A 12,690-nucleotide genomic window follows, 5' to 3' on the forward strand; every position below is an offset into this window, starting at 1 on the left:
GTTTATAGAAGATACATGAGTACATGTGAAAGAACAGTAGAAGCTGACCTAACAGATACACTGACAAAGGGCTTTCAATGCATAAGGAAAGTGGGCCAGGAGACAAAGTCAAAAGAGTATTTTTATTTTTATTAATTTCTATATTGAAGTAAATCCCCAAAGAAAATGTGTTTGCTTTTGTGATATTCTTCCTGTTCACCAGGCATTCTTCACATATTTCTTCCCAAAAGTTTGAGAGGCACTTTTACATGTCTGCATGTCTACATGTACTGTTGTATGTTTATAACCAGCCTGTGAAAGATCAGTCAGTCTCACTGTTTGCCTATAGAAGGGGTAAAAATGGCAACTTACAGCCCACCATTTGTAGTGAGCTTTAAAATTCAGTTAATCCCATTCTGAATCAGACAGTGGCTTGGTCTCTTCCCAATGGGTAAGAGTAGAATAGCAAGCTATCGTTGCCAGAACCCACACCATCGCTAACTGCAGAGTGCACCAACCTCCACAGATCTATGTGTGTCATTACTGCAACATCAGCCTGTATCACCTTGAAACAGGGAAATAACCCATCCCACCTGCACTGGAGTTTGAAGTGAGACAGGCTAGAGGAGCTTTGCCATGATTGAGTGGAATCAAATCCTGAAAATAATTTTGCCTCATAAATTAATGATTATACCAGCATCTCTAGGTTTTTATCATGAAAAGACTGAATCCTATAGAAAATTATTCCTTTGACATTCTGTTAGTGGTTCTTATCTTACCAACTTCACATTAAACATTGTATTACCTCCTTACTTCAGTAAACTCATAAACTTCTAATGTCATAATCATGTAGCTTGTAGTTTTCTTGGTCTTCAGTTAGAATCCAAGAATTGAAATTCAGTTTTATGTTTTAAATCTAAAATACTTTTAGATACTTTGTAGTTGTTGGAAATTTAGAAAACTGTTTTCCCAATTAAGAATTTGATTTCCACTTTTGTCAATTGTAGGGTAGCTCTAAGCTAGCTTATGTGAAAAGGTGAAAGTGGTTTAGATACTGGACAGCAATAAATTCACTTCACTTGTGAAACTTGGATACTTGAGATCAGAATCTCATAGATTTTAAGTTCAAGTGCAGGCCTCCAGCTGGTATGGGAGGTCAGACCTTTAGCATGTGTAGTAAATAGGCTTTATTTTAAGTAGACGATCACTTATGTTTGCCTAAAATAATATGTGCTGTGGAAAATTCCAGCGAACTGTGTGTGCAGGACTCGGCCAGTCTGCCAGTGAAATCTGCCTGCTGACTTACTGGTTGCAGGATAGATGACTTGATTAGGGGCAGGAGGACAAACTCTATGAGGATGTGAGTACAGACAGACTCACAGCTCTTTGATCTCTTTAGAGTCACATCACCTCCTCCTCTCCTAAACTCTGATTTCTCTGTTCTTACTCTAAGTGTTTCAGTATGGGGGGTGCTTGACCTCCAGAGAAAATGGGAGTGCAGGGTGCTTTGGCAGCTAGGAAGATGAAGCTTGGCATGAAGGTCATCAGCTCGCTGCAGGTCGGTTAGTTCCTACAGCATTTTGCAAAGTGTTCCCGGTCATGGGACAGTCTCATCTCAGTGTTCCATGGGTTTTGTAGTGCAGGAAGTGGAGGGCAGAATATTCTAACTCAGCTTCTTAAATGCACTTTCTTTTCCCTAGGATTAGTTTATTAAAAGGGGAGAAGCAAAGAAGAGAAGTAACCTCTATCCCAGACCACTTTTTTTCTTCTTTTCCAACATAAAAATGTGTTTTAAGCATGCATTTTTAAGCATGAACATCTTTCATGTTGATGAATTTTGCATAATTACATAATGCAATGTGCCCAGTGAAAAAGGTTAGGTCTTTAAACATTAATAACTTTATTATTCTTGCAGTAGATTTCGGGGTATAAAAATTGCATCTCAACACAGAAGACAAATTATCTTTTAATTTAAAATACAATGCAAATTCCTGGTGATCAGTGGATAAATTATACGTAAGACCGCTAACATTTTTAAACTTACATAATTTAAAACCCGTTCAGTGATTCCTTTAGTGTGTTTGAAAATTGTATTAGCCTTCATGATGACCTTACTGTGAACTATGGAGAAATGCAGCCCAAAATGTTTTAAAGAAATTTCTGGGGAAAAAAAAAAAAAAAGAAAACCAGAACAATGTTTTTGCAATGCATATTTTTACATTACAAGAAGAAAAATGGACTAAAGCAGATAGGACAATACCATGTACTGGCTGTACTATGCAATGAGCCTTGCATATGACAGGTAGAGAAGACCTTATGCTGGATGATCAGCTCACCTGCCATGCTGGGAATGAAGGTGTATGCTAGCATCTGTCAGTAAAATATTGGTCTCCCTGCTTTCTTTCTGTCTTCTCCATTGTAATTTGTCTCAGTGGTCAGAGATGGTCAGACAACTTTAGGGAATCAAGTTAGAAGCTGTGTAATGCAGCATTCCTTACTGTGATATATGCTAACCTGATTTACTTTGCAGTAAGCTTCATCGGTTGCTTTACTTCGTGGTACTGGTTGCCTGAATATAGGTAATTTAGTGACATTTGAGTGCCCTGCCTGAGCTCCTGCTGCTGATCTACCAGGATACACATCATCTTTGCAGCCCGTGTCCTGTCTCCTAGCCTTGGGCAGACATCGCAGACATAATCCAGGGGGAGCAAACTGAACCACTCGTGTCTCGGATAAAAGCAGAGCAGGCAGACTTTGCTTGAACTGCTCTATTCAGTTGCTTGTAATCATTTAACAGTCCCTTCAGCCTCTTTGAAATAACGGCAGGAAACAGTCTGCACAGGTCACAAGCCTAAGTGCTAAGAATAGAAATGTATATGTTCTTCCATGCTCATCTCCAGTATCAGCATTGGCAACAAACCAGCTCTGACTGTTTCATGATCATCTGTGACTCTCTGTCCAAGGCAGGGTGCACAGTTATTTTGTTGTTGCAGCTTTACTTATTTGGGCTTTAGCAACACGTGCAAGACAGTAAGTTGAAAATTTAAGAGAAAGTAGAGCACTTGACAGTGGACAGGGGACATCCGTGAGAGGACAGGAACTCACAGCAGGGCACATGTATGTACGAGTCTCTTACTACAGTGGCAAATGCCTGGAGGAAGGGGAGGAAAGGGCTGAGGACATATAGTCATATGATGCATTTTGGAGTGGAGTGTGGAGTTAGCTGCCATAATTTTAGACCTACTGGAGGTGTTCTGAATGGAAGATGTTGATTATTTCCAAATACCTGCTACCTAGCTAGCTGGGCTTTCCCCACAATGACTATTAGCATGTGAGAATCAGCTGAAGTTCTGATTAAAGGGAGAATGTTTTGTTTTGCTGATAAAACCTCTTGCCTTCAGTGAAGGGTAAGCAAGCACTTAAGCTATCTCCTCAATAAGACTCCTGTCCTGAAGTGGAAGCAAAACAACTGAATGTTACAATAGGGAGCTAGGAGCCTTTGTGCTTTTTTTCTGGTTTTCTTCTCTTTTAGTTTATTCTGCTCTTTATATCTTGCAAATCCTGTAAAGATCTGTTGGATCCATGGGAGCATGTATTACCAATTAGTGATCTTCTGTTTTGGAAGGGAGATTTGTTAGCAGGAAATTCTTGCAGTTCTCAGATGATTACCAGCTGTTCAAATGCATTTTGTAATCTAATTATACAGGATAACCAAAAAATACTGGCCTCTCCAAAGAATAATTTCCAGCAAGAACAAAAGTCTGTTCCTGAGCTGATATTGCAGTCTTTGGGCTATGATTCCTCTCCTAAAAAATACAAAGCTTCATATCATTTAGGTGCTGACAGTTTGAGGCATTTGGAGAACATGGTTTCAGCTGACACTGTCAGGCATAAAGTTTTCATTTTTGACTGATTTTTTCATCCATTCTCACTTAAAAATCTGCCAAGTAATATTATACTCAAGCAGGTTGATAAAATATATTTCTTCTCTTTAAAATCTTTCCATGTATTTTCTGTATTCAATACAGTTGATATCACGATGGCCAAATTATTTCTAGTTCATCTTTAATGCTTGAAGTCTTCAGTTCCAGAGTGCCTACCCTCAGCTTTCTCTAGTCAGGCCATCAGTGTCAAGTTATTGCTGCAGGCTCCTATAAAACCTGCAAAAGTTTATAAAAACAGGATATCATGGGTTCTACGAGGTTTTGGATAGAGCACATGCTAAACAAAAATGTGAGTTTTAATTAATCTAACCAGTGCTTCCAGCCATGCTAGACATATCCTTTTCCCAATACCTTTTGCTAAAGTCTTTTACCAGTTAATTCGTGTGAGCTGTGCTAAGATTTTATACAAGAATTCAACAAAGTTCCACTGTAGTTAACTTTTCTTCGTATTCAACTGTGACTAGAAAGCATACGTGAGCTGAAGCAGTAAGTTTAAATGTCCAGCTTTATTTTAAAAGAGTGGTATTAATATTTTAACATTCTGAAGGAGAAAGCAGTTATTAATATCACCCAAAGGCATTACTAAAATTGCTCTGTCTTTTGATTTCAAGATTACCATCTGTGTAGCATCAGTAACAGATGTTCTTTTCACCAGAAAAATGTACATGAAAGCAAGGGCAATATGCTTGTATGGCTATTGGATGTAAAGACTGTTACAGAAGTAATGGAAGAACATACGGCAAAGAAGACAATGTGTTTTGTTGTAAGGAGATCTGGAGAAACTATTATGCTCCTAGCTAAACCAGAAGCCTAAGCGGTGGAGGTTTTCTCAAATGAATTCATTGGTAAAGCGGTTCCAGTTTTATGAAAAATAAGGTTTTTCAGAATTTTTAATTTCACATTGTTCTTGCTTTTTTTGTGTTTGGTTTTGCCTTAATTCATGCAGCTCCCATTAAATGTCCGTGCTTTGTAAATCAAAAGAAAATTGTTGGGGGGAGATGTTCTAAAAGTGGATGAGTATAAAACTGAAAACAGTTTTCAGAGTGTTTCAGAGATTGTTTATTCTTATAGCTCTGTTAAATTAAAGTGTATGATAATATGTAACAAATTGCAGTAACTCAGTTTTGTTTTGTCAGCTTTCAACAGTGATATCTTTATCTTTGATTTGCAATTAAGGTTTCCCTTATTAAAGGCTGACACTGGCTTGCACATGTTTTCGTGATTTCAAAGAATTTCATTAACAGTTTCTTTTCCCTTTCTTTTCTTTTCAGCATAAATCTATTAATGCAGCTAACATTTTCTAAACTTTTGTATCCCTTCCTGATGCTCTCCCAGGTTACAGAATGGCCAGTAGGAAACCAGGGTTTGCTGTATGACCGAAACTGGATGGTTGTAAACCAGAATGGAGTCTGCATGACTCAGAAGCAGGAGCCAAGGTTGTGTCTTGTAAATCCCTCAATTGATCTGAAGCAAAAACATATGGTCATTCAGGCAGAAGGTTAGTGAACAATTCCTCCCTTCATTATTGGTATCAAACTTCTGGGCAGAGACACCTGCATGCACCCACTAAACTACTGAATGCTCTGTGTGCTTACTGGCTTCAGGGAGAAATTCTGCTACCAGCTGTGGGCAAAGAAAGCCCAGGCTGTAATATAAAGCCCTGGGTAGTTTGCTAGTTTGTTTTGGGGACAGACAGAGAGCAGACAGCAACTCCCTACGTGCATACATAAAGTGGATGCTCCAGGAAGGAGGAGCGAACTGACAGATGTGGAAACTTACTGACTAGTGTACCTCTCCACATCAGGAAGTCCAGCAGCCTGAAGGATCTGTTATTGCCACAGAGGTAAAGGAATAGGAGCCTAACATCAAACACCCTGGCCAAAGACCTTCCCGTTTTATAGCTCTCCTTCTTCCAGCTCTGTGATTAGAGGGGTAGAGTCTTCAGTGGAAATTAGTATGAATTAAAATAAGGAATAGACTTTATTTAGCTCAGTTAAATACCTGCACTAGCAGGCAAATATTTCATGATGTTTGGATTCATCAAAATCCTTTTTATTCACTGCTGAGGGGGAAAACCCCAAACAAACAACTTATGGAAAGTATTACGGAAAGCCCTTTGCTGCTTGGACATACAAATTACTATTTTGCTAACAGTGCTGTTAGCACTGAATGCTGGAACAGGTTTGTATTCCACAAAAGTCGTTATTAATGTCAAGTTTGCATGTGTCTGAATTGTGTTCATCATTTCCCTGGGGTCTAACATTTACTCAACCTGGATGTCTTAACCATTAATAATGTATGTGCCCACATTTTCAGTAGCTAGAGCAAAACAAGGCATCTTATATTCAGATTTTTCACCCTTTATTAGAAATCCGTGTGAGTAAACCTGTAACTACAGTCTGCTTTCTGTTTGTATATTACAGTTGTCCTTTCCAGCTGTCTGAGCATTCTCCATAAAATTAAGTCTGACCAGTTGATTTATTTTGTCTGGAATAGGTTTGTCAAACTTTCACTAGTTTTGTGTGATTTTGTGTGTGTGTTTCAGATTCCAAACACGATCTAGTCTCTTCTTAGGGATTCTAGACTGGCTCATTGGCACAAACGCTTCTATTTTCCACTCTTCCCTCTATAATCTTCCTTTGAAGAGGTATTGTTAATTCGTTTCAGTTCTATGTGGAACACCTTGCACCTCAAATTTTTGGTGTTCAGTTATATAGAAAGCCTTCTCTCACAACTTTTAAATTACCAAATGCTTCAGAACGTCAGTTATTTCTAGAAATTGAGTTCCTTAGCATTTCTCTTCCTTTCTGTGTGTACCTCTTGCTTGGAGACACCGTGTGAAGTCTTGTCCAAACTTTCTCCATTTATCCTTTACATTTTCAGAGGTTCAGCTCTGTTGAGCCTTTTGCTTGCTTCATTCTGCTCTTCTGAGTATGTTCTTTTTTCCCCTTGCTAGTACCACATTGTTCAGGGAAGTGTATATCCATTAGTATGTTTGCCTGTCAATAATACCTGCACTGACATACTTCAGAGTCAGGAAGAAGTTTTCTCAGGCAGTCAAGGCATCCATTTCTCACTGAGATTTACAATGCCTTGCCATATTTAGGGCCAAGGTGAAATTCACCTTTAAATCCTATATTTTACTTTGTGTCATTCTTGGAGTTTTACTGTCATGCACCTTCCATCCAATGAAAGTGAGAACCATTTCCACCCAGAAGTGATTGATCCAATCTATGGATCACTTTTCCTCCGAAAAGTAATCGATCAGATCTCCAGTGTGCTCTAACAGAAATATGGTGGGCATTTATTTATAGCCTGCTTTGGTACAGCCAGTGTGTAAGAATGGAGTCATTTTATTCTTTCTATAATGACTGTAGATACCAATAATCCTAGCCCATAAGGTGGTGTGGAGCTTCTTTTTATAATATTCCTGCTATTTTTCACTCTCATGGTGTTCTTGCAACCTGTGGCACTCTAATGCTTGACAGTGCAATACTGGCTTTCATTTGCTTGGGGAGAATATTCCAGAGGTTACTGCTCGTAAGATAGCGCAGCAATGGGAACACATACAAACAGGCAGGGTAAGACTGAGCAGATAAATCTGTGGGAAGTTGTTCCAATATTTATTCTGTTTTCTTTCCTCTTACCTCCAGCCCAAATGCATGATTTCTTTGTTAGCGTTATTTTTTTTCTTTTATCCCTTCACATACATGGGTCATCATTATATCTCCCACTTAAATCATTTCATGTCAGACAAATTTAATGTAATAAGTTGACTCTTTACTTGAAAATCCCATGTTAATCAGTGTTGCTTTTGTCACCACTCTCACCAGCCTGTCACTAGTCTGTTGCTAATTTGGGACCTGAAGCTGAACGCCGCCTGTGTAGCTGGAGCAGCGATCAGTGTGGTGAGGAGCAGTGGACCTCTGAGGAGCCAGGCTGGCTGTTCTACAGCTCAGGGCCTTCGCTGGCCTGTGCCGGTGGCTAATGCTATTTCAGATTTGTAGCACTTAGCCTGCTGACTACAGCCACCTCCAGGTCTCTTCCAGCTTTGTTGCTTTGTGAGTTATTTCTCCCACTGTATGCCTCCCACCCAAACCGCCTTTCCCCAGCCACAGTAGCATGCATTTTTCCAAGATTAGTTGTGTTTTCTCCAACTCCCCCTCTCCTCCCTCTGCCCTCACAGTTCTTGTGGAGAGTTCCTTTGCTCCTCTCAGTGTGATGGGGACATACCTGGTGGTGAGGAGTGGGTGAGGGAGGCGACAGCAGTGAAAAAAAGAGAGAGAAAACCTTTGAGCTGCAGGTTTACTGAATCCCCCGCCCCAGTGAACGTGAAAACCCAGCAGCTCCGAGCTGACTGGGTGACAGCTGCAGCCCGCCTAGCTGCCTTCCTCCTGCTCCTCTGCAAGGAGGCTGTAACCACTCTGCTTTCTCTACCAGTTTCTCTGCTATCATCTGCGCCTTTCTCGTTGTGAGAGCAGGCTGTGGCAATGATCTCCATCTAGAGCGTGCTTTGCTGTCTGGCGGTGCCTCTCCCATAGAGAGAGCCTGAGGCAACGTGCTGCTGGATTAGGTGCCTCTGGTAAGTGCCTAAAGCCGAGTGGGGCAAATCCCACGTGGCCGAAGTATGTGGCATTTTTAAAGAACGCTTTGCTGTTATACTATTAGATTATGGTGAAGACTGTCTGTGACACTTTTAAAACATAATGAGTCTGTTCTCTCTCCCCCTCCAGGCATGTGCTTTTCTCTCCCTCTAGAACTTTTCATTAGTGGAAAATTTGTTTATGGCTATTTTATTTCAATATGGTTTAATATTCTCCGTCTTCCCTGTCCAACAACATAAAATTGTCGGCATGATTTAGTGTGACAGTAACGGCTTTAATACATTTTGCTGAATCCTCCGTATGCTGAGGCACCACGTCAGGTTCTTTCTTTAACTCCTGCATGTTGGGTGTCTCTGTAGCCCACCTAACAAGCAGCCCTGGGTGGGAAGACCCACGGTGTGACTGACCCAGCTGTGTGGTCCTGCCACTGCTGTGCGTAGCAAAGACATCAGACTGGGACTCTAGACAAGGCCAAAACTGCCTGAAGGCTTAGGATCTTTCCCTGCAAAATTAGTTGGCTTGCATGGTGTTCCCCTGATCCCCGAGGAACGGGGTGAGAGCAGAGGGAGAGGAAAGCTTGTGCTTAGTCTCTCACTGGCTGTACTTTACTTCAGTACAAGGAGTGAGATTTTAATTTTGAGAAACTGTGCTTGTCAATTTTGTCAGAATTATTTTCTTAGGCTATGTGGTTGTTAACAGGCATTTCCTATTCTTTTTGGCATAAAGAGTGTAACGAACCCTTGCTATCACTGAGAAAATCAGTGTAACTCTAAATAAACCCCCATGGAGGCAAACAACTTCTTATATCTTGTCTGAAGCAGTTGATGGGTAGGATACCAGTAACTTAAAGGTGGGCAAGAGCAGGTGCCTTTATTTCTAGAAGCCATATTACATTAAGTGGGAATCCAGGGAAATCTTGTTGTCCTGTTCCATCAAATACATGAACGGGGGCACAGATTACACTGGGTTTGTTCCTGACCTGCACAAAAGTCAGCCAAACAGAATTTGGCTGAGAATACATTTCTGTAGAAGGCTAATTTCTGTCTTTCCGTTTTAGCTGACAATCAGCACTACTCTGGCAAGTCGGGCATCAGTTTGCTGCTGCACAGAGGGAGAAATTTTGGGTGATGTTAAGGCTTTAAAATATTGGAGTAGAAAGTAGTTCCTAGTAAAACTGAGCAACTAATTACACTTTATGGAGTTTATTGTGCCTTCAAATAGTCCTGTGTTACTGCCAATAAAAATAATGGGAACTAAGTGCATACACTGATGAAAGAATATACATGAATAGTTTATATTTCAGTCTATTGAAATAACAGACTTCTATTTTTTCTCACTGACTGAAAATAGGAGCTATAAAAACAAGAATATTTTTTTTTATATTAATACTGTGAGCACATCTGTGAATTTTATTATCAAGCAAATGACCATGCAGAATGACAGCTTTTACATTTTAGTAACTGGCAATATTCTTTTTTATTTTTTTTGCCTTAAGATAGAATAAAATTGTAATTAACAATGTGTAACTGACCTAAACATCACTGTAAAATGTGTACTGTTCAATTAAAATGTGATACACTTGCTGGTGTATAAAAGCAGGGCTTTTTAAAGCCCTGAGACTCTATTTTAAGAATTTTTGTGAGTACGCCTTGCTTAGAAAGTATTTTTAAAAGATACCACAGCTAAGGATGCATACAGGACAAAACCTTTCGAGCCCTTCTTTTCCAGAAGGAATGTTGCTAATGTTTAATTGTTTCAAAGTACAAGAGCATTAGTTCTAGTCTATAAGATGGTAACAATGACTTCTTTTTCAGGTTCTTGCAAGCAAGTTCAATACTTTTATTACATGTTTTATTTTCCTGAATGAAGCTAGCTTTTCCCCCTCAGTCTTAACTTCTGAAGTATACTAACGTCATTAAAAAAAGGAGCTGATAGTTGGGATATAGTGAATCTGAACTACATTTTATTACTCTTCAGAAAAGATTTCACCCTATCACAGAGCTGGTAGAGCTTGATTCTTATGTGTACTAAATACTACAAACAGGAAGTGCTAAGTGAAATCAAAATGTGCTGTTATAAAGCTGGGAAATGGGAGATAGGAGTCTTTGCTGGTATCTTGCAGTATAATGGAAAAGAGCTGGACTCATTGCATCTACACAGTAAAACTCTCTGTCATTTAAGATTATGGCTTTCAATTAACAGAAAGCAAAACAGTACAGCTTTTCTTTTTGCTTCTAGTAAACCACAGTAGCCTTTTCATTTCTTTGGCTCATTCTTTTCAAGATAACAAACTACTGAAGAAGTTGTTAACATAGATCATTACCAGGGATTCCTCATCTGTTTTAAACGTAGAAATAGATGGGAATAATTTTTTCATTAGTGGTTTCCATACATTTTATCTTTAAATTATTGTAGGTTTATGACACATTATATTTCTTTCCTTGAAGAGCCTGTGCTTATTTTTTCACTTCTTTGTTTCCGTCTTTCATCTTCCATCTTTCAGATCATTCCATTTCACCATTCAGAAAAAAAATGCCAACCCAACAGTGATTAACCTCATCTCCTGATTTGCTAGAGGGGCCACAACAGTGATAAACTCATCCTTTCAACAGAAACCATGGCTGAAGCAGTAATTCTGTGCCAGTTTTGTTGCCTGATATACACAGATATTGAAGTTACTCAACTGGAAATTGTGTATTCCTTAACGTGGACTTTGCTCTTTGCATTATCATTTGGAGCCACCTGCAGGCAGAGGATGTAATTCTAGCAAAAAAAGAAAAAAAGATTTGTCACATACTATTTGGGAGGCTGCTGTGATTGTGAACAGATGTAAAACTAAGAAATTTTTATTGACCCTATGGTTCTGCATAAATGTTTTATTTAAATATGGTTTGCTCTTTGCCCGTCTAGGAATGGACCCAATATCTGTATCACTGGAAGAAAATACTGGAGAAGGGGCAGTGATCAGTGAGAGTAAAGTCTGTTCACACAGGTGAGTGACAACGGAGAGGAGTCACAGCTGAAAATCACTGTAGTGACACACAGGACACGACTGGATGGACGTGCAGGGGCAGATGTCCTTACAAAAAGAGAGGGAGCGTAGAAAGCTATTAATGACTTAGTGGACCAGGAGAAGACAGGTCTAGATAGGTAATTTGGCATGCCCAGCATGTCTGGTACAAACCATTAAAGAACAATAAAAATGAAAAAGGGGAGGAAGGATGGTACAAGAGACTGTGATGACTTGGCACTCACTTGAATAAGGGAGATCTTTTATTTTACTTGCTGCAAGGGTGAGAAAAGGGAAAGGTGTCCCCAGTTATTCCCAAATGCCAGCTGGGAGCCTCAGCAGGGTTTGAATGCAGTTCCTTCATTTGACAATAATGATGCTGGCAACTTTTTCCATTTCCTGCTGCGCAGATTCAAAATTGCTAGAACCTACTGAAGTTATAAACCCATATTTACAACCCTTTTTAATTTTTTTTTGACCACCCATGTTGATCAATGTCCCCTTAACAATCTTGGGAAGATTGCAGGCAAGTATGTGAAATTACATGATCTCTAATCAAGAGACATACCACTTCACTGAAATATAACATTATGAATAAATTAATTTCCTATCAGTTAACTTAAATTTTTATCCATCATACTTTCTAAGTACTTCCCAGTCTCATTAAGTTTTCTGAGTGGCAGTGTAACAAGTGCCTTCCTAAAGTACATTTGCATTATCTACTTTTCTTTTTGCCAGGTCTCTTGATAAGTCCAACTAAAAGCCATTTACAGATTTATGTCTTCTTTTAACCAAGGTATACTAATTCTTTGTAACCTTCTACATTTGCTTCTCTGAGGGTAACACATAAACAAACCAGCAGAAGACCTGGCCATTTTCCCCATGGAGCCATGCAGGAAATTATCTTCTCCTTCTTTTCTACTAGCTATTCAGATGATAAAGAGGATTTTTTCCTCAGACGTGTATTTTCTTCCGGTAGTGGAATTCACCCAAGAGTCATTTGTTTTAACCATCTGTCCCACTTCCTTTAGTGTTGACTCATCCTCAGCCTCCCCATGGTTAGCCCATCTATTACAGGCTGTAAAATAGGCTAGGTTATCTTTCTCTCTGCGTGCATATAATTTGCTGCCATGCTATTTATTGTAGCTTGTCT

General features: G+C 39.5%; 1 protein-coding gene across 1 annotated transcript in view; it reads left to right on the forward strand.

Annotated features, from left to right (window-relative positions):
* MOCOS (molybdenum cofactor sulfurase) overlaps positions 1-12,690 on the forward strand; it is a 231,072-nt gene that overhangs the window by 196,611 nt on the left and 21,771 nt on the right. Inside the window, exons 9-10 of the mRNA XM_055705183.1 lie at positions 5,259-5,421; positions 11,438-11,519. Coding sequence (XP_055561158.1) covers positions 5,259-5,421; positions 11,438-11,519 — 245 coding nt within the window. The remainder of the gene's footprint in view (positions 1-5,258; positions 5,422-11,437; positions 11,520-12,690) is intronic.

Source organism: Falco cherrug, chromosome 3, assembly GCF_023634085.1.
Source record: "Falco cherrug isolate bFalChe1 chromosome 3, bFalChe1.pri, whole genome shotgun sequence".
Taxonomy (NCBI): Eukaryota; Metazoa; Chordata; class Aves; order Falconiformes; family Falconidae; genus Falco; species Falco cherrug.